Source organism: Hyperoodon ampullatus (genome assembly GCF_949752795.1).
Source record: "Hyperoodon ampullatus genome assembly, chromosome: 4".
NCBI lineage: Eukaryota > Metazoa > Chordata > Mammalia > Artiodactyla > Ziphiidae > Hyperoodon > Hyperoodon ampullatus.
Genome location: NC_136917.1, coordinates 63,427,046 through 63,451,745, shown reverse-complemented (window position 1 = coordinate 63,451,745; position 24,700 = coordinate 63,427,046). Strand labels below are relative to the sequence as shown.

General features: G+C 36.2%; 1 protein-coding gene across 1 annotated transcript in view; it reads right to left on the bottom strand.

Moving 5' to 3' along the window:
- Positions 1–577: 577 nt before the first annotated feature.
- Positions 578–24,700, bottom strand: part of CDKL3 (cyclin dependent kinase like 3) — a gene marked incomplete at its 3' end in the record, with an annotated part of 50,767 nt that continues 26,644 nt past the window's right edge. The window contains exons 5-12 of the mRNA XM_079701811.1: positions 14,477–14,589; positions 12,089–12,228; positions 6,885–6,973; positions 4,683–4,836; positions 4,248–4,576; positions 3,040–3,130; positions 1,454–1,616; positions 578–642 (exon numbers count right to left, since the gene is read on the bottom strand). Coding sequence (XP_079557937.1) covers positions 578–642; positions 1,454–1,616; positions 3,040–3,130; positions 4,248–4,576; positions 4,683–4,836; positions 6,885–6,973; positions 12,089–12,228; positions 14,477–14,589 — 1,144 coding nt within the window. The remainder of the gene's footprint in view (positions 643–1,453; positions 1,617–3,039; positions 3,131–4,247; positions 4,577–4,682; positions 4,837–6,884; positions 6,974–12,088; positions 12,229–14,476; positions 14,590–24,700) is intronic.

The following is a 24,700-nucleotide window of genomic DNA, read 5'->3' as shown; positions in this document are numbered from 1 at the left end:
TAATCCCTTTCCCTTAAAAGAGTACCTTTAAAGAGTATTCATTTAGATGTTGATGGCTTCAAGATTCCCAAATAAAATTCAAGATTATCTGATAGCTGAGAGCAAATCTTTGAAGATAGGACAGTAGGTAGAGAGCAGAGATGGGGGAGTAAATTGTACAAAAAAACAGGAAGAAAAAGGCCAAAGACAAAATACATATGTTCTTGTGGCCAGTATAATCCTATGTTTATACCATTATTCCTTTCCTCTGGCATGGTTTACCCACCACCAGGTAGTACACATAACACACATACTATTTTCCCTGAGTACCATATATTCAATCACTCAACATTCAAATGAGAGTTCGTATTTACTACCCTCAAAAAATAACTTTTAAAAACCTTTCATAATTGGTTATTCTAGGAAATTTTAGTTCTGTTTCTAGAGGTCAAAGATTACAGAATTATGAATTTTTATCTGACTTTCCAACAGTAATAATTAAAAATATATACTCAGTCAAGGGTTCTAAACAGCATTACTTAGTACAAGCTATAAATAAAAAAGTCTTACCTCTTGTTTTTCTTGATATTGATCTGTATTAAGTTGGTATTTTAGATGAATCTGTTTTCTTTGATTCCCTCTTCAGCACTTTTATCTGTTTAACTTTTGCAAAAATATATACAACAATGAGAACTTGTTACTCCTACCTTGAAATTTTACTTTCCTTTTCAAGAGTTTTAAATGGAAATTCTGATATACACTAAAGTCAGTTTCTGAGTTTATTATAAAGGAACTGAACAAATCATGAGTTGTAATGGTATGATGTGCCAAATATAAATGATTTGTTATATAATTTTACTAACAGTCTACCAGCCTGTCCTCTAAATAAAGAGGACATTTATTTATAAAATTCTGAGTATAACTGATAAGTGGATCAGATAATTCCTCTTGAGCTATGCAAGTACTATTTTCTTGCTATTATATTATCTTTTCACAAGGTGTCACTGTTCTTCAAAGAAACATAATAGCACTGCAAAGAAATGAGTTTCATTTTATGAGCTCAGTACATGTTATAAATCTTAATCTACTAAATCCTTGGATGCCTGAAGCACACATATCATTCCTCCTATTATATGGGCAAGTTATCACAGAGAAACAGAAGAAACTGATTTACCCCAGGTCATATACTAAACCAAAACACCTTCCTCAAATACTGTTCTAACATTCCAACAAAATTGAGCTAATGAAAATTTTACTTTTTAAAGTTTTCTTAACCCTTTTTTAAAGTTATCTCCTTTAAGTCTTACCCATTATTTGATTATGGGAAAAAATTTTTCATCAGCTGAAAATATTTTGCATAGCAATATACTCCTTTCTACCTAAATCACATTATAACATCTAAGTTATATTACCAAAAAAGGTCTTGTAAAAGATTAAGTCTGTAGATTTCCAAAGCTATGCAACAAATGTGTACCTTCCACTCCTTTCATCTCCTTTGACTGTACTGTGAAAGGCAATTCTGGGAAATGGAATTCGTTCCTGTTAGTTCTGGAAAAATTCAGCTTCCTTTTGTTTCCATTTGCCATTTGGTCACTTTGACCTGTTCGCTCATTAAACACACCCTTCTCCATTTGGCTCTAAAAAAACCCAAATAAACAAGAGTTAATTTGAAGAAAGGTATGTAACTACTTATTGAATGACAAGCCTACGAATGCCAGCCATTTCGATGGTATAAGATAGGCATACAAATAACTATCTTTGCAAGGTTATTTTAATAAGTAAGAAGTAGAAGAGAGTACCATCAAACATATAAACAGATCAAACTCCAATAAAAATTTTATAAAGTAAACTTTTTCTAGCATATTCAATATGCTGAGAATAGTCTTGATCACGAGAACCACAGTCTCAACTTTTAATTTTTGATCCTATTCATTGCATTTTGACTTTGGACAAATTGCTTCAGTTCGTTTTATTAATAACTTATTTTTCTATTTACAAAATGATGTGCTCTGGACACTGGGAAAACCCAAAGGAAAAAATTACTTGTGAACTCAGCATTTTGGAAAAACTTTTGTGTTACCTGTTTTTGCTCACTTGACAACAGATGATAGAAACTTTCCTAGGTTAATGAACACTCTTCTACAATGTAATGCATAGTATCCCACTGTGTGGATATACTTTAACGTACTTAACCAGTCACTTGCTCTTGGATGGATTTGTGTTGTTTTCAATGTTTTACTATTATAAATAACACTGTGTTTCAATTTTTTTTTTTTTTTTTTTTTTTTTTTGCAGTACGTGGGCCTCTCACTGTTGTGGCCTCTCCCGTTGCGGAGCACAGCCTCCGGACGCGCAGGCTCAGCGGCCATGGCTCACGGGCCCAGCCGCTCCGCGGCATGTGGGATCCTCCCGGACCGGGGCACGAACCCATGTCCCCTGCATCGGAAGGCAGACTCTCAACCACTGTGCCACCAGGGGAGCCCCTGTGCTTCAATTTTTAATTGAACTATTTTCCTATGTGAAAAATGAGGAAATGAACTACATTGATTATGTTTTTTTGTGAAAAGATTTATCGATTTGGTAATTGCTCTTAATCTAAAAAGTAAGATATTAAAATCATTTCTTGGAAGTGAAAAACCAAAAAGTCTTGTGACTTTTTAAAAATATATATTTATTTATTTATTTGGCTGTGCCAGGTCTCCATTGTGGCATGCAGGATCTAGTTCCCTAGCCAGGGATCGAACCCGGGCCCCTGCACTGGGAGTGTGGAGTCTTAACCACTGGACCACCAGGGAAGTCCAGTCTTGTGACTTTTAAAGGTGAAAATCTTAACTTCTTTTCCCAAGTCACACATTAAATACACAAATCAAGTTATAAGAAATTAAAATTGTGAAAGCACTAAGGAAATGATGACCTATTTTCACCTCAGGAAAAAAAAAAAAAAGGAAACTAAAAGCACGTTAAAAAAAATGTTAGAGCCCCAAACATAGAGAAAATGACAGAAGGTGGGGGGATAATGTTGAAAGAGGCCATATTTTAATGACGAGCTTCTTGCCTTACTTGAGTGGGACTTGTATCCTCATGCCTATTAGATATAACTTGTCCAACAGATTGTGAAGAAGTACGTCTCTTTTTTGCTCTTTCAGTTAACCTATTATTTAAAAAAATGAGAAGTTATTAGAACTTCCCAGAAGTGCTTCTGTTTTAGCTTCAATAATGATGTTATACCATGGTAGTCTACTATTTGAACAATAAGTGCGAAAATGCAACTGTTAGTCCTTAAGTACCAATTGCTCTAAGTAAAAAGGTGAAAACAGTGCAGAGAACAACTCACTCATGGCTAACATCAGTGGTGACAACCATGTTGTGAGGTTACTCCAGCTGGCCTACTTGGTCCCTTCTGTCTGTTCTGAACCTGGATCTCTTAACTACTGGGTTCATGAACTTCCGAGCTGTCTGACCAAGGCTAGTTTGTAACTATGGTTATTGCAACTATGGTTTAGGAGTCACCTCAAGAACGATTGGACACCTGCTGTCTATATTCTGTTGTACAGACATGTCCACTTGCCACCTCTGCAGACCACTAAGCTTCACAACTTATAGCCCAAATCAGTCTGTTAGGATTGGCTTAGGATAACTGAACTAAGCCTCCTTCTCCAACTAGAGCCATAGTAATTTCCCTAAATTTAGAATGGGCCCTGATGCCTTGCTAGGCAGACCCTTGTCATCCATTACACTGCCCTTGATTAACCAGACTCATGGTACCAGTCTCTCAATCTGTATTAGTAGTTAAATCTAAAATCGGTCCAATATGCTGTTTTTCTCCCAAAATTTGACCTTGAAAAGCTACTTGACTACACACGATTATTTTCAACTATCTTTTCTCCATTTAGACAATTTGCTATGATACAAAAATAAAGCTTACTTTATTATTCAAAGGCACATCAATACCAAAACTGAGGTCACACTACATTTTTCTCTTCAAATGGGAAGTAATTTTTCTGAGGGACTTTTTTTTTTTTTAATGAGGTTTTTCCAAACAGCATTAGTGAAAAACTAAACACCTAGATAGCCAAGAAAAGTTAATTTCTTCTGTAGCATTCATACGAAGCACTTAGTAATGGCCCATTATATGATTATAATTTCAATATACCTTCAAATTCATTTATATATAGACACTACGAAGTTGATTCTTTGAAATACCATTATATAAAAACACTGTATTACTTATGTCCATTATCTTCTGTTTCTTTTCTATTAAAACTCACCTTGAATTGTAATGGGAGAGATTTGAATTAGGATTTGAAGCCATCAAATTCCTGCTAGTTAGACTGATGGGTGGCATCCTCATACTACTTCCAGCATGTGGATTGTCTTTCATGACCACAGAGTTAGTGCTGGGATTGACAGGGTTTGGTGGTTCACTGATTACAGGTTTTATATCTTGAGACATAGTATGAGCAGTTTCAGCTGCATCCTGTTGACAATGTCCACCTTCACACTCTATCTTTTTTGGTTCTAAGATATCTCCTTTTCCTCCTTTAACTTTAATAACTCTGACTTTGATTTCCTTGGGCTTTTTCTCTTTTTCCATTTCCTAGAAAAGATACATCCAAAATCTGAGTCAGGAGAACAGTTATTTTTATCATTAGAGTACTAACTATAAAATAGTTATACTGGCTAAAAAGAAGACCGATTTTTACCTTTCCCAAAACTGAAGTACTTGGCAGTGTATTGGTATAAATTGTTTTTCTATCATCTTTCATAAATTCATTTTCTTTAGAATTCTCTTTTGGCTTTATGAATGAATTGACTTTTGCTTCTTGTAGCAATTTAGCTCTCAGTTCTGGTATGAATCTGATAAAACAAGCAATATCAAATACTTTTATTTATGTTGATAGAGTATTTTATCTTTAAAAGACTTTCTAATCAATTAATTTGCATTTGAGCTACAGCATAAATAAGTTATCAGTAATGCATGCCGAGAGATGGCACAATATTTACCTAATACAAATTGTTTCCTGGTAAAGATACATCTTTCTAAAATTTTTCCATGGTAATCTACTATTAATAAAACTTTTACAAGATAGACATATGAATTAGATTCCTTTTGTGATGCAAAGTTTACTTAATAAAAACATCTTTTTTTTTTTTTTTTTCGGTATGCGGGCCTCTCACTGTTGTGGCCTCTCCCGTTGCGGAGCACAGGCTCCGGACGCGCAGGCTCAGCGGCCATGGCTCATGGGCCCAGCTGCTCCGCGGCATGTGGGATCCTCCCAGACCGGGGCACAAACCCGTATCCCCTGCATCGGCAGGTGGACTCTCAACCACTGCGCCACCAGGGAAGCCCAAAAAGCATAGTTTTTAATTTTGATAAATATACTATTATTTTCAAGGAAGACTCAGCCCACTTTGTCCCTTTTGTGGTTCTTCAAAGTAACAGGACTTAAAAGATGAACTAGTTTCTAAAATCTTACTCTAGACAAATATTTTCAGAACAAAATGTAATAGAATACATCAATATTGAAGGGAGATTGTTTTGGTTTTAGTTAGACTTTTTTAAAGTTATTTATTTTTTAATAGAAAATCCATTCACATGGCTCAAAACTCAAAAGGTTATACCGAAAAGTCTCCTTCCCACCCCTCTCCCGGAGTTGCACAGTTTCCCTCCTTGAAGCAGCCATCAGTTTGGGACTGAATGAATTCTACCATGAATGAATTCTTCCCTAGAATTATAGTAAAGGGTAGTGTGAGGAGATGAAGAAAATAACCAGTATCATTAGTTTGGCTGAATAAGAAAATGCACATTTCTGTTAAAACTTCCTTGCATTGCAGAAGGTCCATGAAAAAAAGAGGCCTCTTATCCAAGTAAAAGGTCTTCCCCCAAACATTTTCTGAGGCTTCTATTATTGGAACTCAAGAACTTTCACCCCATAGTAGTAAAATCCTAATATCTAAATACCCAAGAGAAATCAGTCTATGTAGAATTGATAGGAAGCAATTTTTTTATTCAGTAACTGACACTTCTTATCAATGGCACTTTTAATATATCTTCTCATTTTTTTAGATTAAAATTCCTGAAATGCCTGAAGTTCTAGTTACTCTCAAAGATTCCCTTTTCTTTGCCTTTTTCTATTTTGGTCTATCTTCAATGGAGGTCCTGGTCTTTTCTATGCCTGATCTTAACTCCATCACATTTTTAATTAATATTCATGTTTGTGACCTCGTATCCAAAGGCAAACTGAATGATTTTTCAATTAATGGGAAACTTTTCCTGTTTCTTTCAAAGCCCAAATAGAAAATGGTGTGTTTTTTTAAAAAGCATGGCTGACTTATGAATCTACATTGTCATTATATATTTTAGATACAATGTGAGACAGAGACAGGCTTTAAGAGGCATGGTCCCTGTCTTCAAGGAACTTCCAGTTTGATGGGGAGAACAAAACAACAGGAACTGCAACAGAGAATATGTAAAGCAGAGAAAAAAAATCATCTGTGAAATGAATGCTAATTGTAATATGTAGATCAGAGATGCTATCAGAGAGGAAAAACTGGACTATTCTGAGTCAGAGGTCTAAATGGTAACAAAGCTAGAAACTATTGATTGTTTATTTAATGTTATCTCTGGCCTATAATGAGAACTGAAAATGCATGTGAAGAGCTTAGCACACTGCCTAGGACATAGTAACTGTGTAATGAATGTTATGTACACTTTTTTTTATTATTAGAATTTTCACCATGACACCTGTAAGTCTACCATATACTTAGTCAATACAGAAACTCAGTAAGTTTTTGATAAATTGAATTCTTCTGTTGTGTAACATTAACCTACATAGCAATTTTCATGCTAGTAAAACATCCTAATATAAAACACGAAAAAGTCCACACTCACTCAAAATGCTTACTTTTCAATAAATCCATCTCTAGTAAAATACTCATGATGCAAAAGATCAGTAGATGATATCCTCTTAGAAGGATCAATTTGTAAACAAGCCTAGAAAATGAAAAAAGATTCTATGTTAAACAAACTCTTAACAGGGTTTCTAAAGGTAAATGTTAAATTTATTTCACAAATGTAGGTGTAATTAATTACCCAGAGCTAAAATAGTTCTTGAAAAGATGGAATTAGACCTCAGGAACTTCTGACAGTGAGTTCTGACCACTTATTTCCCTAAGAAATTTGTACTTGTAAGGCATTATTACAGGTTAAATGGTCTGTGATTCTAGCCAAAACAGAAGTCTATTTCTGCTGGAATTAGCAGGAATTAATTAGCTCATTTTGATCCTCTTATCAGCCCTGTAAGGTGGAAAGTTCATGGATTATCATTTCCATTTTACAGAACTAGAGGCATGATTAGTGATTTTCCAAACTAGAATTTTAATTCATATTGTCTGATTACTAATCTGGTGCTCTTTCTATGGCATAAAAGTTTCACAAATATCCAAGCCCCCAAATCTTTCAATAACCCATTATCAGAACAGCTCTTTTCTGTTTCCCTATCTTGGGAGGACTTCAACTGAATAGAGAACCAAAAAAAACCCCACAAAACAAAAAGAGACAATGGAAGTAAGAGTTTTGGATAAGGGGCTTCCCTGGTGGTGCAGTGGTTAACAGTGTGCCTGCCAATGAAGGGGATGTGGGTTCGAGCCCTGGTCCAGGAAGATCCCACATGCTGCGGAGCAGCTGAGCCCACGTGCCACAGCTACTGAAGCCCACGTGCCACAGCTACTGACGCCCGCGCACCTAGACCCTGTGCTCCGCAGCAGGAGAGGCGACCACGGTGAGAGGCCCGCGCACCACAGCGAGGAGTGGCCCCCGCTCGCCGCAACTAGAGAGGGCCCACGCACAGCAACGAAGACCCAATGCAGCCAAAAATAAATAAAATAAATAAAAAATTTTAAATTATTTTAAAAAAGAGTTTTGGAAAATAAGATGCACATAATGAATCTATATATAATTAAATAATATAATTATAAATAGAACACATTTCTTTAATCAAAATATTAAATATAGAATTTGAATAAAACCTATTTGCCTTATAATATTCATTCTTCCTCTAAACGAAGGCAAAACATACTAATAATAGTTAACTTCTATTTATGCTTACTATGTGCCATACAACACTCTTATCTAGCCTTTTCCTATTACTTGATCCCAACAACAATCCTACAAGGTGGGTAGTATTACTATCCTCATTGTACAGATGAGAAGACTAAGGCCCAGAGAGGACAAGTAAGTTGCCTAAGATCTCATAAATAGAAAAGATAGTTAAAGTCCAAAATATCCAAAGTAATTGCATACGATATTACACTTTTGTTTATTTCAAAAGGTGTATGTTTAAATTGATTCACAGAAAAAGTTGTAGAGATCTGCTATACAACAATGTGAAGATAGTTAACACTGTATTGTACATTTTAAAATTTGGTAAGAGGATAGATTATATGTTATGTGTTTTTTACCACAATTAAAAAAAAGTTGACTCACAAAGTAAAACTGAGTCCGTTATCATCTTTATGATGTGGGAATATTCAGATCCTTAAGACTGCAACTAGCTAAAAATATGTACTTATTTTATTTTATTTTATTTTATTTTATTTTATTATTATTATTTTTTTGCAGTACGTGGGCCTCTCACTGTTGTGCCCTCTCCCGTTGTGGAGCACAGGCTCCGGACGTGCAGGCTCAGCGGCCATGGCTCACGGGCCCAGACGCTCTGCAGCATGTGGGATCTTCCTGGACTGGGGCACGAACCTGTGTCCCCTGCATCGGCAGGCGGGCTCTCAACCACTGTGCCACCAGGGAAACCCTGTGCTTATTTTAGAACATAATAGTTATCCAACAACAAAACTTAGGAAGAAAAATGCTAAAAGGTCATAGCCTATTAGAAGCAGATAAATATTCTTTCTGTGAATAATATAATTCACAAAATTTAAATACTTGCCCTAGTTTGGAAAATGTAAAATACCATACTTTGAGAAACAGACTGGCAGTTCCCCCCGAAAATAAAAATACACATCTACACAAAGACTTATAAGTGAATGTTAATAGTAATTTTATTTGTAAAAGCCAAAAAAGAAGAAACAACCCAAAACAGGAGAATAGATAAAAAATTGTGATATATCCATACAACGTAATACTACTCAGCAATAAAAAGGAACAAACTACTGATACACACAAAAACATGAACTGAATCTCTAGACTACAATGCTGATAAAGAAGCCTGACATAAAAGAGTATATACTGTTTGATTCCATTTGTAGACTATTCTAGAAAATGTAAACTATAGTGACAAAGTAAATCAGTGGTTATCTGGGGATAGGAATGAAGGGAAAGATGGATTACAAAAGGACGCAAGGACATTTTGGGGAGTGATGGAAATGTTAGGTATCTTTGTTGTAGTGGTGGTTTCACAGGTGTATACATCTATCAAAACTCAACAAATTATACACCTGAAATACATATAGTTTGCTGTACAGAAATTATACCGCAATAAAATTGTTTAAAAAATTTAAATCTAGGAAAAAAATACATTCTACACCAGGTATTAAGATGTATTTTAGGGAATTCCCTGGTGGTCCAGTGGTTAGGACTAGGTGCTTTCACTGCTGGGGCCTGGGTTCAATCTCTGGTAGGGGAACTAAGATTCCGCAAGCCGTGTGGTGTGGCCAAAAAACAAAAAGATGTATTTTAAAGTTACACTAATCAATCAAAACTGTATCTGTACTAGAATAAAGAGAGAAATCAACAAAATAGAAACAGACCCAAGCATGTATAAGCATTTTGTCTATGATAAATGTGGCATTCCAAATCACCAGATTATTCAAGTTGAAAAAAAGTAGTTACAACATATACAACAAAAGACTAATATGTTTATTATTTTGCAAATCAATATAAAAAGGTACTTGAAATGACAAATAGGTTAAGGATTCTTAAAATAAGAAATACAAATGAGCAATTAATATTAGTAAAATGTCCAACTTTCCTGTAACAACCTAAGTGCAATTTTAAGAAAGGTACTTTATTTCTAGTTTATTAAGTTGGCAAGTATTTTTTAAATTATAATATTCTGGGACTTTTTTGGTGGTGCAGTGGTTAAGAATCCGCCTGCCAATGCAGGGGACACAGGTTCGAGCCCCGGTCCAGGAAGATCCCACATGCTGCGGAGCAACTAAGCCCGTGAGCCACAACTACAGAGCCTGCACTCTAGAGCCCGAGAGCCACAACTACTGAGCCCATGCACCACAACTGCTGAAGCCCACGCGCCTAGAGCCCGTGCTCCTCAACAAGAGAAGCCACCGCAATGAGAAGCCCATGCACAACGATGAAGAGTAGCCCCACTTGCCACAACCAGAGAAAAGCCTGCACACAGCAACGAAGACCCAATGCTGCCAAAAATAAATAAATAAAATTTAAAAATAAAAAAATTATAATATTCAATGTTAGATTGAGAATGGAGATTTATATCCAATGCTACTTGAGTATAAATTAATGAAAGCTTTCTGGAGAAAAAAACAGCAAAATATATCAAAAGTCCTAAAAAGTGTAAACCCTTTGGCCCACTAGTCACACTTCTAGGAATTTATCCCAAGCAAACAATACAAGTTCATAAAGACATATAAAAGATGTTCACTGTAGCAACTTTACCAATAGTGAGAGAAAAAACCTGAAAACAAATGTCCAAATTGCAAGATCAGTTAAATAAACTATAGTACAGTCATACAATGAAACACTATGTAAACCCTAAAATTATGATGTAGCTCCACATTTACTGACATGGTAGTATGCTTAAAATATACTGCTAAGTGAAAATAAACAGGTTACACAGCAGTGTGTAAAATATGATACCTTTTAAAAAGCATAAACTTCTATGCATGTAGTTGGTTGGGAAAAGCCCAGAAGTATATAAACCAAAATGTTAATAGTAATTTTTCCTGGATTGTGGGGTTGGGAAAATCTTAACTTCTCCTCTCTGTTTATCAAGTATTCCTATTTTTCTAATGATCATTATGTATTCTTTGTATGATCAAAACTATGACATGAAAAAAGAAAGAAACTGAAGTGAAAATATAGTAAACAAGTCTTATCCTTTAATAAACTCTAGTTCTTTCCAAGTACCAAAGAAACAACCTTCTTCCTTTGATAATAGTCTTTAGATGTTACATGTCATATGTTTAGTTTTATCTAAATAACAGCAACAACAGTTAATATTAACAACATTTGTTGATAGCTTATTCAAGGCTCTGTGCTGAGAATATTTCTACCATTACCTCATTTAATCCTCCAGCTCCAGAAAATAAATATTGTTAATGTTGTTTTATAGCCCAGTAAACTGAGGCATGGAGATTGACTTGCTCAAGTTTACAGAGCTAATTAGTGACAGAGCTGGGTTTTAAACAAAGTTCATGTGAATCCAGAGCCCCTTCTTATAAACACCACACTATACTTGCTTTGAAATTTAGGTAACTACTTTTTTAAGGGCTGTACATTGGAAACAAGATACCTTAGTTGACCCTGGGAAAGGAAATTGGCTGGAAAGAGAAAATAAATAGAAACAAGTAACTCTCTCACATTTTGAATTTTGTACTAAGTATGCTGGTGTATTTATTATGTAGTTCAAAATAAAATTTAAATTTTAAACTAACTTAAAAGTGCTATATAATGTTTTTGCTTCCTCCGATTCAACCTGAATTTTGGTACTGGTGTATCCTCAAACAACATTAAAACTGCAGCTGCGAACGCCTTGTGCATACATTAGAATACCACTGTACAAGGAACAAATCCCCTGGGTAGATTGCTAGGAAGACTGGCTGTTAAGAGGTGTTGATAAACATGGTAAGTCCTTTAAATTTTCCAGTTTATCCCTAATTATCAATAAAATTGGGATAAACAAAAAATAATAGAAAGGATTACCCCAGGGGCCTTTCATTTCTAACAGTCTGTGACTTTTAATTTCTCTGAACTTAAGACATAAAGACAGAGGAATATAGTAACTTTTAACAGATAACATTACTTCATGAATCCTTTCAGAATTTCATTAAAGTAATATCCTAAAACTGTATTATAATTTATTCAAATTTCCCAGTATAAATCCTTAATCTCTTAACATACATGAACAATATCTGCCAACAATCCATTTAGCTTTGGGTATTTTTTTCTTGCATTTTTGGGGTGTTGAACTTGAGGAAGGACCATCCCAGCAAAAATGGGATTCTTGGAAAAGATATTCTGCAAGTGAGGTGTCAAATTGCCTGAAAAGAGAAAAAATATATACATAAGAAAACCAGGAAATTATTCTACAATCAAAATAATAAATTGTTATGTAGTCTGCATTAAATTACTAAAAAGGGAGAATAACAGTTAAGTTCTTTTAATTTTTTAAAGTTGAACAAGGAACTATCTGAATACAGCAAAAAAAATGTGAGTTTCCCCAGTAATCTATTGATAGTACATAGGCAGTAGAAAATATAAAACCACGTGCATATTCTTTTCCCAAAATACAAGACGTATAATGCCACTAGAAAAGGCACATTCAAACTTTTACATATTTCTATAAGGGTATATAAATGGTTTAACTAGCAAGTGTTCATCAGCAAAGCCTTACTCAAAACAGCTAAAATACTAAAATTATATAGAAATAGGAACCCTGCAAAGAAGAAACAAGGCTATAGAGTAGTAGTAGAATGGAAAGAACTATAAATAGGAGTGGAGAGAGCTAAGTTCTAGCACTAGTTCTGCTATAACTAATTCTGTGACCTTGGGCAAATCTTCCTTTTCTGTGCCTTGGTTTCCTCATTTGTAAAATAACAAAATCGATCCCACCATCTCTAGAGGTCCTTCTAACATTAATCTCATAACCAGAACTTTAAAGATGACAGAAAAGGGGCTTCCCCGGTGGCACAGTGGTTGAGGGTCCGCCTGCCGATGCAGGGGACGCGGGTTCGTGCCCCGGTCTGGGAGGATCCCGCATGCCGCGGAGCAGCTGGGCCCGTGAGCCATGGCCGCTGAGCCTGAGCGTACGGAGCCTGTGCTCCGCAACGGGAGAGGCCACAACAGTGAGAGGTCCGCGTACCACAAAAAAAAAAAAAAAAAAAAGATGACAGAAAAAAGTTTGATGCTTTAAGGCTCTGAACTGTATCTTTAATCAATATTTACCCAGATACACGGTTTTTATAGTTGTTCACAGTACCTTTCTCATGATCCTGTAATTACATGTTTATGTATAGCTTCCTCACCACAAAAAAGGCTCCTCAAGCTCCTCATTCAGAGGTATATATATATAAAATCCTTGAAACTGCATGAGCAATGCTAACCATGAAAATGTTTTGGTAGTCAAAGCAGATCAGCTCTCTGCTTATCTACTGTGGTTTAAAAAAAAGTTTTCTCAGTAAATAATTGGTTTTCTATTTCCAAGCACTTTTATTTATTTATTTATTTATTTATTTATTTATTTTGGCTGTGTTGGGTCTTCATTGCTGTATGTGGGCTTTCTCTAGTTGTGGAGTGGGGGCTACTCTTTGTTGCGGTGCACGGGCTTCTCTTTGCGGTGGCTTCTCTTGTTGTGGAGCATGGGCCCTAGGTGCGTGGGCTTCAGTAGCTGTGGCGCTGGGGCTCCGTAGTTGTGGCTCGTGGGCTCTAGAGCACAGGCTCAGTAGTTGTGGTGCACGGGCTTAGTTGCTCCATGGCATGTGGGATCGTCCCAGATGAGGGCTCGAACCCGTGTCCCCTGCATTGGCAGGCAGATTCTTAACCACTGTGCCAACAGGGAAGTCCTCCAAGCACTTTTAAAAAGCATCAAAATCAACTCTATTAAAAGTCCTCTTTGAAAGAAGCAAATATTTGTAGAAGCCAAACTTTTAAAACAACTTTCAGACAAATTGAAGTAGGTTCCTATTTTACTATTTTTCTTAGTATCAACCATCAAAACATGGCATAGCTATTTGCATCCTGGCAAAGAAAAATATTATTTGCAAAAACAGAGGAGAGGGACTTCCCTGGTGGTGCAGTGGTTAAGAATCCGCCTGCCAATGCAGGGGACACGGGTTCGATCCCTGGTCCGGGAAGATCCCACACACCACGGAGCAACTAAGCCAGTGTACCACAACTACTGAGCCTGTGCTCTAGAGCCCGTGTGCCACAACTACTGAAGCCCATGCGTCTAGAGCCCATGCTCCACAACAAGAGAAGCCACTGCAATGAGAAGCTGGAGCACTACCATGAAGAGCAGCCCCTGCTCGCCACAACTAGAGAAAGCCTGTGTGCAGCAACAAAGACCCAACGCAGCCAAAAATAAATAAATAAATAAATTTATATTAAGAAAAAAAAAAGGAGGAGAATTTTCTACCTTTTTTATCAGCCCAAAGCATCCATCTACTCCCATCTATCAAAAAAATACACTTCCCTGTTCTTATAAAGAAAACACTAAATTTGAAAATCAAGCAGAATTGATCTGGAAACACTTATTTGAGGCATTTAACAGTATATTTCAGTAATACCTACCTACATTTAACACAACTTTATGAAGTAAATCCAAATCAGAGCTGCTAGGAAGATAGGGATTTCCAGTGGCCATCTCAATGATCACACAACCCAAAGCCCAGATATCCACAGGTCTGAAACAGACAAGAATAAATCACTTTTCATAGAAAAATATATAGAACATCTTTTCTGAAAAAATTTTTTTTTTCTTTTTTTGGCTGCACTGTGGGGCTTGCGGGATCTTAGTTCCCCAGCCAGGGATCGAACCCATGCCCCCTGCAGTGGAAGTGCAGAGTCCTAACCACTGGATCACCAGGGAATTTCCTAAAAAATAACTTTTAAAATAAAGTCAAGGCTAAAGAAAACAGAATGGTTAAGTGGTATCATTTATCAATTTTCACTACAATATCATATAGCAACTTTAGGATATATATTAAATATTATCATGTTTTATTAGTAACTTAAATAGTTTATATTCAAATTGCATGAGAAGCCATGTAGCAGTCCAAAATAATTAATTATAATTCTAAAATTGTTTCAAATACTTATATAAGGACATTATGATAAATGGTTTATGATGTAGAATAGCTGAATACTAAAATCATCTTGTACTTAGAAAGTAAAAATTAAAAATCTTAAATATTTTATCACTTACTTTCATTTATTTATCTTAATGCATTGTGAGTCATCCATAATTCAAGCTTTTTTCCCCACATAATCAGTTTTTTAAATAGATAAAAAGATGCCCAAACTTACATTCAGAAGAAATTATAAATAAACACTATAATGAGATTTTTCACTGATCCAACTGACAAAAATTATAAAATTTGATAACTGCTATGTTGGTGAGGCTATGGAAAATGAATACTCACATGTACTGCTCTGGGAGTATAAATTTAAACAACTTCTTTGGAGGAAAATTGGCAAAAGCTACTAAAATTTTAAATGTACATACTTTTGACTAAACACCTTTATTCTTAAGAACTTATCCAAAGATCTACTCACACTTGTGCACAAAGATAAATTATAAGAGAATTTCACTGCAGCAATGCTTGTAGTAGAAAGATTGGGAACAACCTAGACATCCATCAATACAGGAATAGCTATGTAAGTTTTTGTACAACCACACAATGAAATATTACTCAGTTGTTAAAAAGAATAAGGTAGGTCTATCTGCATGTGTTAATATAAAGTGATCTCTGAGATAAACTCTCAAGTAAAAAAAGCAAGATTCATTAAAGAAATCAGAGGAGATCTAAATATAATAAATGGAGAGACATTCCATGTTCATGGATAGGAAAACTCAATATTGTCAAGGTGTCAGTTCTTCCCAACTTGATCTACAGATTCAATGCAATCCCAATCAAAATCCAATTTGGAGGAGACTTCCTTGGTGGTGCAGTGGTTAAGAATCCACCTGCCAATGCAGGGGACATGGGTTCGAGCCCTAGTCTGGGAAGATCCCACATGCCGCGGAGCAACTAAGCCCGTGCACCACAACTACTGAGCCTGCGCTCTACAGCACACAAGCCACAACTACTGAAGCCTGTGTGCCCGGAGCCCGTGCTCCACAACGAGAAGCCACCGCAATGAGAAGCCCATGCACCGCAACAAAGAGTAGCCCCCGCTCGCCACAACTAGAGAAAGCCCACACGCAGCAATGAAGACCCAACGCAGCCAAAAATAAATAAATACATTTATTTTTAAAAATCCAATTTGGATATCAATAAATTGATTCTAAAGTTTATATGGAAAGGCAACAGAACCAGAAAAGCCAACATGATGTCGAACAAGAACAAAGTCAGAAGAAAGACACTATCTGACTTCAAAATGTACTATAAAGCTACAGTATGTGAGACAGTGTGATATTGGTGAAAAAATAGACAAAAAGATCAAGAGAACAGTATAGAGTGCCCAGAAATAGACTCACAGAAATATACTCAACTGATCTTTGACAAAGGAGCAAAGGCAATTCAGGAAAGAAAGTCCTTCTAATAAGTGATACTGGAACAACTAGAAATCCATACACAAGAAGAAATGAACCTAGACATAGAGCTTACACTTTTCACAAAAATTAACTCAAAATGGATCATAGACCTAAATGTAATATGCAAAACTATAAACTTCTAGACAATAATATAGGAGAAAATCTAGATGACCTTGGGTTTGGTGATGAGTTTTTAGATACAATACTAAAAGCATAATCCACAAAAGGATAAAAGGCTAAGAAGTACATCATTAAAATTTAAAACTTTTGCTCTATGAAAGACACTGTTAAGAGACTGAAAAGAGAAGCCACAGAGTTGGAGAAAATATTTGCAAAACCCATAACTGATAAATGAACTGCATCCAAAATATACAAAGCACTCTTAAAGCTCAATAATAAGAAAACAATCAGGGACTTTCCTGGTGGCACAGTGAATAAGACTCCACACTCCCAATGCAGGGGGCCCGGGTTCAATCCCTGGTCAGGGAACTAGATCCACGTGCATGCCGCAACTAAGAGTGCATGGTACAGCTAAGGAGCCCACGTGCTGCGATTAAGGAGCTGCTGAGCCGCAACTAAGGAGCTAATGAGCTGCAACTAAGAAGCCCACTTGCTGCAACTAAGACCCTGTGCAACCAAATAAATAAATAAAAAAGAAAACAATCAAATTAAAAATTGGGCAAAATATCTGAATAGACACCCTACCAAAGAAGATATACACATGTCAAATAAGCATATGAAAAGATGTTCAACATCATATGTCATCAGGGAACTGTAAATTAAAACAATAATGAGATAGATACCACCAAACACCTATTAGAATGGCTAAAATCTAAAACACTGACGATACCAAATGCTGGTAAGGACGTGGAGTAACAGAACTCTCACTCATTGCTGTTGGGAATGCAAAATGATACAGCCACTTTGGAAGACAGTTTGACAGCTTCTAACAAAGCCAAACATAGTCTTACCATACAATCCAGCAAAAATTGCACTCCTTGGTATTTAGCCAAATGAGTTGAAAAACTTATGTCCACAAAAAACCTGCAGATGAATGCTCATAGCAGCTTTATCCATAAGTACCAAAACTTGAAAGCAGGTAAGATATCTTTCATCAGGTGAATGGATAAACAAACTGTCAGACATACATACAATGGAATATTAAGTGATTACAAAGAAATGAGCTATCAAGCCATAAAAAATATGAAGGAACCTTAAATATACATTGCTAAGTGAAAGAAGCCATCTGAAAAGGTTGCGTAATGTATGACTCCAATTATACGACAGTCCGGAAAAGGCAAGTGTATAGAGAGATTTAAAAGATCAGTGGTTGCCAGGGGTTCAGGGAAAAGGAGGGAAAGATAAAATGGTAGAGCACAGAGGATTTTTGGGGCTGTGAAACTATTCGGTATGATACCATAATGGTAGATACATGACATTATACATTTGTCAAGACCCATAGGAAACACAATACGAAGGCTGAATATTAATATAAACTATGGACTTTAATTAATGATAATGTATAAATATTGGTTTATCAATTCTAACAAATGTATCAAACTAATGTTATATGTTAATAATAGGGAAACTGTGTTGTGTGGGTGGGGGTAGAGAGGATATAGGGAAACCCTGTACTTTTTGTTCAATTTTTCTATAAACCTAAAACTGCTCTAAAAAAGTAAAGTATATTAATTAAAAAAATTAAAAGAGAGAAAAAAAGCAAGATTCTATACAATATATATAGTATGTTGCTATTTCTGTTTAAAAGGAAGGAGATGTGTGTCTGTTTGTGTGTCTGTGTTTCTGTGTGTATTGCTAGATAATGATTTTAAGGAACAAACAACTTAACTGTGGTGTATACAATTTGTTAAGCCCACATTACAACAAAAACTGGATAATAGGAACTTAAAAGCTTGCTTACTTCACAAGTTTTAAGAACTTACAGCAGAAACTAACACAACACTGTAAAGCAGTTATACTCCAATAAGAAAAAAAGAAAAGGGCTTCCCTGGTGGTGCAGTGGCTGAGAGTCCGCCTGCCGATGCAGGGGACACGGGTTCGTGCCCCGGTCCGGGAGGATCCCACATGCCGCGGAGTGGCTGGGCCCGTGAGCCATGGCCACTGAGCCTGCGTGTCCAGAGCCTGTGCTCCGCAACGGGAGAGGCCACAACGGTGAGAGGCCCGCGTACCGCAAAAAAAAAAAAAAAAAAAAAAAAAAAAAAAAAGAAAAAAAGAAAAGAAAAAAAAGAACTTAATAGAAATTTATAAGTTTTAGTGAGAAACATTAAAATTAAAACTTACTGCCTTCAAAGTTTTAAGTAAATTATTTTTAGGCACTCTCCCTACAGTATGAAATTCCTACTCACCTCCTCCACTTCTAACAGAGGCACTAAAAACACTCCTACACAAATAAGTTCACTTTTTCCCAGCTTGTTCTGAACTTTCACAGTTAAGTTTGGTAAGGTAAGGCATTATCTGCAGAATTGTAAAGAATTATCTAGGCAGGCCTTTCAAAGAGCAATAGTAGACAAAATACATATAGTTGATTGTCACTGCAGTGCTAATCTTAATGGACTCCCCCATTATCTGAAGTATGAATAAGCCCTAGGATAACATGCAAGAATAAGAGGCGGATTAAAAAGAATCACATGGGGGAAGAACTTGGAGATCTGCTGACCTACTCTCCAGTGAAACTGCTAAAAATTATGGAAAAAAACCCCACAATAATTAAAACCTCTAGAAATAGTCCTAAGGGCAAACAGTGGGGGAAGGACTTGGAGATCTGCTGACCTACTCTCCAGTGAAACTGGTGAAAATTATGAAAAAAACCCCACAATAATTAAAACCTCTAGAAATAGTCCTAAGGGCAAACAGTGGGGGAAGGACTTGGAGATCTGCTGACCTACTCTCCAGTGAAATTGGTGAAAATTATGAAAAAAAACCCACAATAATTAAAACCTCTAGAAATAGTCCTAAGGGCAAACAGCAAATGAAGAAATAACTATTCAAGAAAATCTATGAAGGGACCTCCCTGGTGGCACAGTGGTTAAGACTCCAAGCTCCCAATGCAGGTGGCCCAGGTTCAATCCCTGGTCAGGGAACTAGATCCCACATGCATGCTGCAACTAAGAGTTCACATGCCCAACTAAGGAGCTGGTGAGCCGCAACTAAGGAACCCAAATGCTGCAACTAAAACCTGGCGCAACCTAATTATTTATTTATTTATTTATTTAAAAGAGAAAATCTATGAAAATTTGTTTAAAAAGGTGAGTCTGTGGTATCTGAATCAAGACCATTCTCTCCCTCCTCCACTCTAGCTCAGTAAGGCAAAGACACTACCCTACACAGTTCCAGCCAAGAACTTCAGGCTTCCTTTTTCCCTAGCTCCCAGTCAGAGGGCTTTATTCCCAAGAGGAAAACTTCAGTATTTCTCATATTTCCCCCAGTTACCTGTTCCTGAGGCTAAGTCCTGGGTGAGTGTGGAGAAAAACTGCAAAACAGCAAGAGAAAAATAATTCATCACTTACAGAGGAATCTCCTTCAGATTAACAGTCAACTTCCCAATAAAAACAATCTAGGCCGGGGACTTCCCTGGTGGTCCACTGGGTAAGACTCCACACTCTCAGTGCAGGGGGCCTGGGTTCAATCCCTGGTCAGGGAACTAGACCCTGCATGCATGCTGCAACTAAGAGTTTATATGACGTAACCAAGGGTCCACATGTCGCAACTAAGGAGATCCCGCATGCTGCAACTAAGACCCAGCACAGCCAAAACAGATAAATAAAAGTAAATAATAAATAAATATTAAAAAAAAACAATCTAGGCCAGACGGCAGTGGTACAACATATTCAAACTGCTCGAAGAAAAAATTATTAACTAAAAATCCTATATCCAGCAAAGTTATCTTTTAAAAATGAAGGTGAAATAAAGACTTCCCCAGATAAACAAAAACTAAGAGAATTTGTTACCAGCATGCCTGTGTAACAGGAAATACTAAATGAAGTTTTGCAGGCTAAAAACAAGTGACTCCAGACAGTAATTTAAGTCCACACAAAAAACAGTGAGCCCAGGTAAAGGTACTTATGTTATTATAAAAGACTGTACATTACTTAACCATAAAAAAGAATGAAATTTTGCCATTTGCAACAACATGGATGGATCTAGACGGTATTATGCTAAGTGAAATAATTCAGACAGAGAAAGACAAATACTGTATGATATCGTTTATATGTGGAATTTAAAAAACAAGACAAATGAACAAACATAGCAAAACAGAAACAGAATTATAGATATAGAGAACAAACATGTGGTTGCCAGAGGGGAAGTGGGTGGGGGAAGAGAGAACTAGGTGAGGGGGGTTAAAAGGTACAAACTTCCAGTTACAAAAATAAATGCGCCAAAGAGATGAAACATACAGTATGGTGAACATAGTCAGTAACTATGTAATATTTTTGCATGATGACATATCATAACTAAACTTATCATGGTGATTATTTGAAATGTATAGAAATATCAAATCACATAGGGTTATAGGTCAATTACATTGGGTTGGCCAAAAAGTTAGTTCGGGTTTTTCTGTAAGATGTTATGGAAAAACCCAAACGAACTTTTTGGCCAACCCAATACTTTAAGAACAAACAAACTCATAGAAAACGAGATTAGATTTGTGGTTACAACAGAGGCAGGGGGTTGGGGGGGAGGGGAAAATGGATGAAGGTAGTCAAAAAGTATAAACTTCCAGATATAAGATAAATAAGTACAAGGGATAACGATAAATATAATTAACACTGCTATATGTTACATATGAAAGTTGTAAGACAGTAAATCTTAAGAATTCTCATCACACAGAAAAATTATTTTCTATTTCCTTAATTTTGTATCTATGTGAGATGATAGATGTTTACTAAACTTACTGTGATAATCATTTCATGATGTATGTAAGTCAAATCATTATGCTGTATACCTTAAACTTATATAGTGCTGTATGTCAATTACATCTCAATAAAACCGGAAGAAAAAAAGAGTATAAATTCCTATTTTTCTCTTTTATTCTCTTGATTTATTTTTAAAGCAATTGTATAAAATACTGTGCATATAGTATATTGTTGGGCCTATAGCATACAGAAATGTAATATATGTGTAACATTATTTGCCAATAACAGCAAAAAGGAGGTAAGAGAGAGCAAAACTGTTTTGGCTAAGGAAATTACTATAGATTATAAAGTAATAATTACAACAAGGCATTTTTGGGTTTGTAACATTAATAAATTATTATACACAGCAAAAATACCACAAAAAGATAGAAAAGGGAATAAAGCTATATAGGAGTAAGTTTTCTATGTGTATATATCACTGGAATTAAGCTAATATAAATCTGAAGCTGATTATGATAATTTAAGGTGCACATAATAAACACTAGAGCCACCACTAAACAAATCCCCAAAAACTATAGTAAAAAAAATCATTAAAGAAATTGAATTGAGGGATTTCCCTGGCAGTCCAGTGAGTAAGACTCTGCGCTTCCAGTGCAGGGGGCACAGGTTCAAACCCTGGTCGGGGAGCTAAGATTCCCACATGCTGCACAGTGTGGCCAAAAAAAAAAGAAAAAAAGAAACTGAATTGATACATTACAAGATATTCACTTAATGAAAAAGGAAAGCAGTAAAATGGGAACAGAGGAACAAAAAAGACATGGGACACAAATAAAGAAATAAAGCAGGTGTATGGACTTCCCTGGTGGTGCAGTGGTTAAGAATCTGCCTGCCAATGCAGGGGACACAGGTTCAAGCCCTCATCTGGGAACATCCCACATGCCGTGGAGCAACTAAGCCTGTGCACCACAACTACAGAGCCTGTGCTCTAGAGCCCACATGCCACAACTACTGAGCCCACATGCCACAACTACTGAAGCCCGCGTGCTTAGAGCCTATGCTCCACAACAAGAGAAGCCACTGCAATGAGAAGTCCATGCACCGCAATGAAGAGTAGCCCCCACTCGCCACAACTAGAGAAAGCCTGTGCACATCAACAAAGACCCAACACAGCCAAAAATAAAATAAATACATAAATAAATTTATTTTTTTTAAAAAAGGATATATTAAAAAAAAAAGCAGGTGTAAATCCAACTATATCACTAATAACATTAAATGTGAATAGATTCAACAATCTACTTAAAAGGCAGAGATTGTCAGCCTGAATTTAAAAAAAAACATAATTCAACTATATGCTGTTTACAGGAGACACATTTAATAAATTTTACACATTTATTCAAAGATACAAACAGATTGAAAGTAAAAGGAATGAAAAAGCTACATCATGCAAACAACAACCACAAGAAAACTGGACAAAGTAGACTTCAAACAGAAAATGTTACTAGAGATAATGTTATAATGATAAAAGTGTCAATTCATCAGAAAGCTATAACAATTATAAACATGTTGAGAACTGGAAAGAAGATCAACAAGGAAATAGAAGACTTGAATAACACTATAAACCAGTTAGACCTAATAGACATCTATCGAATACTTCATCCAGTAACAGAATACACATTCTCTCAAGTCACATGGAACATTCACCAGGATAGACTATATGGTAGGCCATAAACAAACCTCAATAAATTTAAAAAGACAGAAATGAAACAAAGTATATTCTCCTATCACAATAGAATACAATTAGATATAAGTAATAGGAAAATTTGGGAAATGACACATTACTAAATAACAAATGTATCAAAGAAGAAATCAAAAGGGAAAACAGAAAATACTTTGAGATGAATGAAAATGAAGAAACAAAACAAAATTTAGGGTATGTAGGTAAAGCAGTGCTTAGAGAGAAATTTACAACTATAAATGCCTATATTAAGAATTAAGACAGACAACACACCTATCCCTATCTACACAGTGGTACTATATACAATAGCCAAGACATGGAAACAACTTAAATGTCCATTGACAGATGAATGGATAAAGATGTGGTATACATATACGATGGAATACTACTCAGCCATAAAAAAGAATGAAATAATGCCATTTGCAGCAACACGGATGGACCTAGAGATTATCACACTAGTGAAGTAAGTTAGAAAAAGACAGACACCACATGACATCACTTATATGTGGAATCTAAAATACAACATAAATCAACTTACCTATGAAACAGAAACAGAAACAGACTCACAGATATAGAGAACAGACTTGTGGCTGCCAAAAGGGCTGTGGGGGTGGGGGAGGGATGGATTGGGAGTTTGGGATGAGCAGATGAAAACTATTATATATAGAATGGATAAACAACAAGGTGGTACTGTATAGCCCAGGGAACTATATTTAATATTCTGTAAGAAACCGTAATAGAAAATAATATGAAAAAGAATATATAACCATGTATCAATATAACTGAATCACTTTGCTGTACAGCAGAAATTAACACAACATTGTAAATCAAATACGCTTCAATAAAATTAATTTTTTAAAAAAAGAATTAAGACCTATCAAATCTACAACCTAACCTTCCATCATAAGACACTGGAAAAAACAGAACAAACTAAAACTACAGCAACCAGAAGGAAGGAAAACATTATTAGATTAGATTAGAGTGAAAACGAATGTAACAGAATTTTTTAAAATAGAGAAAATCAATGAAACCAAAAGCTGGTTCTCTGTAAAAATCAACAGAATCGACATTTAGCTAGAATGACTAAGAAAAAAAGAGTGAAGACTCAAATTACTGGAATCAGAAATGAAAGAAGTAACACGACTACCAACCTTACAAACATAAAAAGTACTATCAAAAAATACAATGGGGGGCTTCCCTGGTGGCACAGTGGTTGAGAGTCCACCTGCTGATGCAGGGGATACAGGTTCGTGCCCCGGTCCGGGAAGATTCCACATGCCGCGGAGCGGCTGGGCCCGTGAGCCATGGACGCTGAGCCTGAGCATCTGGAGCCTGTGCTCCGCAACAGGAGAGGCCACAACAGTGAGAGGCCTGCGTACCGCAAAAAAAAAAAAAAAAAAAAAAAAACAATGAGCAGGGACTTCCCTGGTGGTGCAGTGGTTAAGACTCCGAGCTCCCAATGCAGGGGGCCTGGGTTCGATCCCTGGTCAGGGAACTAGATCCCACATGCATGCCCCAACTAAGAGTTCGCATGCCACAACTTAGGAGCTGGTGAGCCTCAACTAAGGAGTCCGCCTGCTGCAACTAAGACCTGGTGCAACCAAATAAATAAATAAATAAATAAATAAATAAAATATTTTAAAAATACA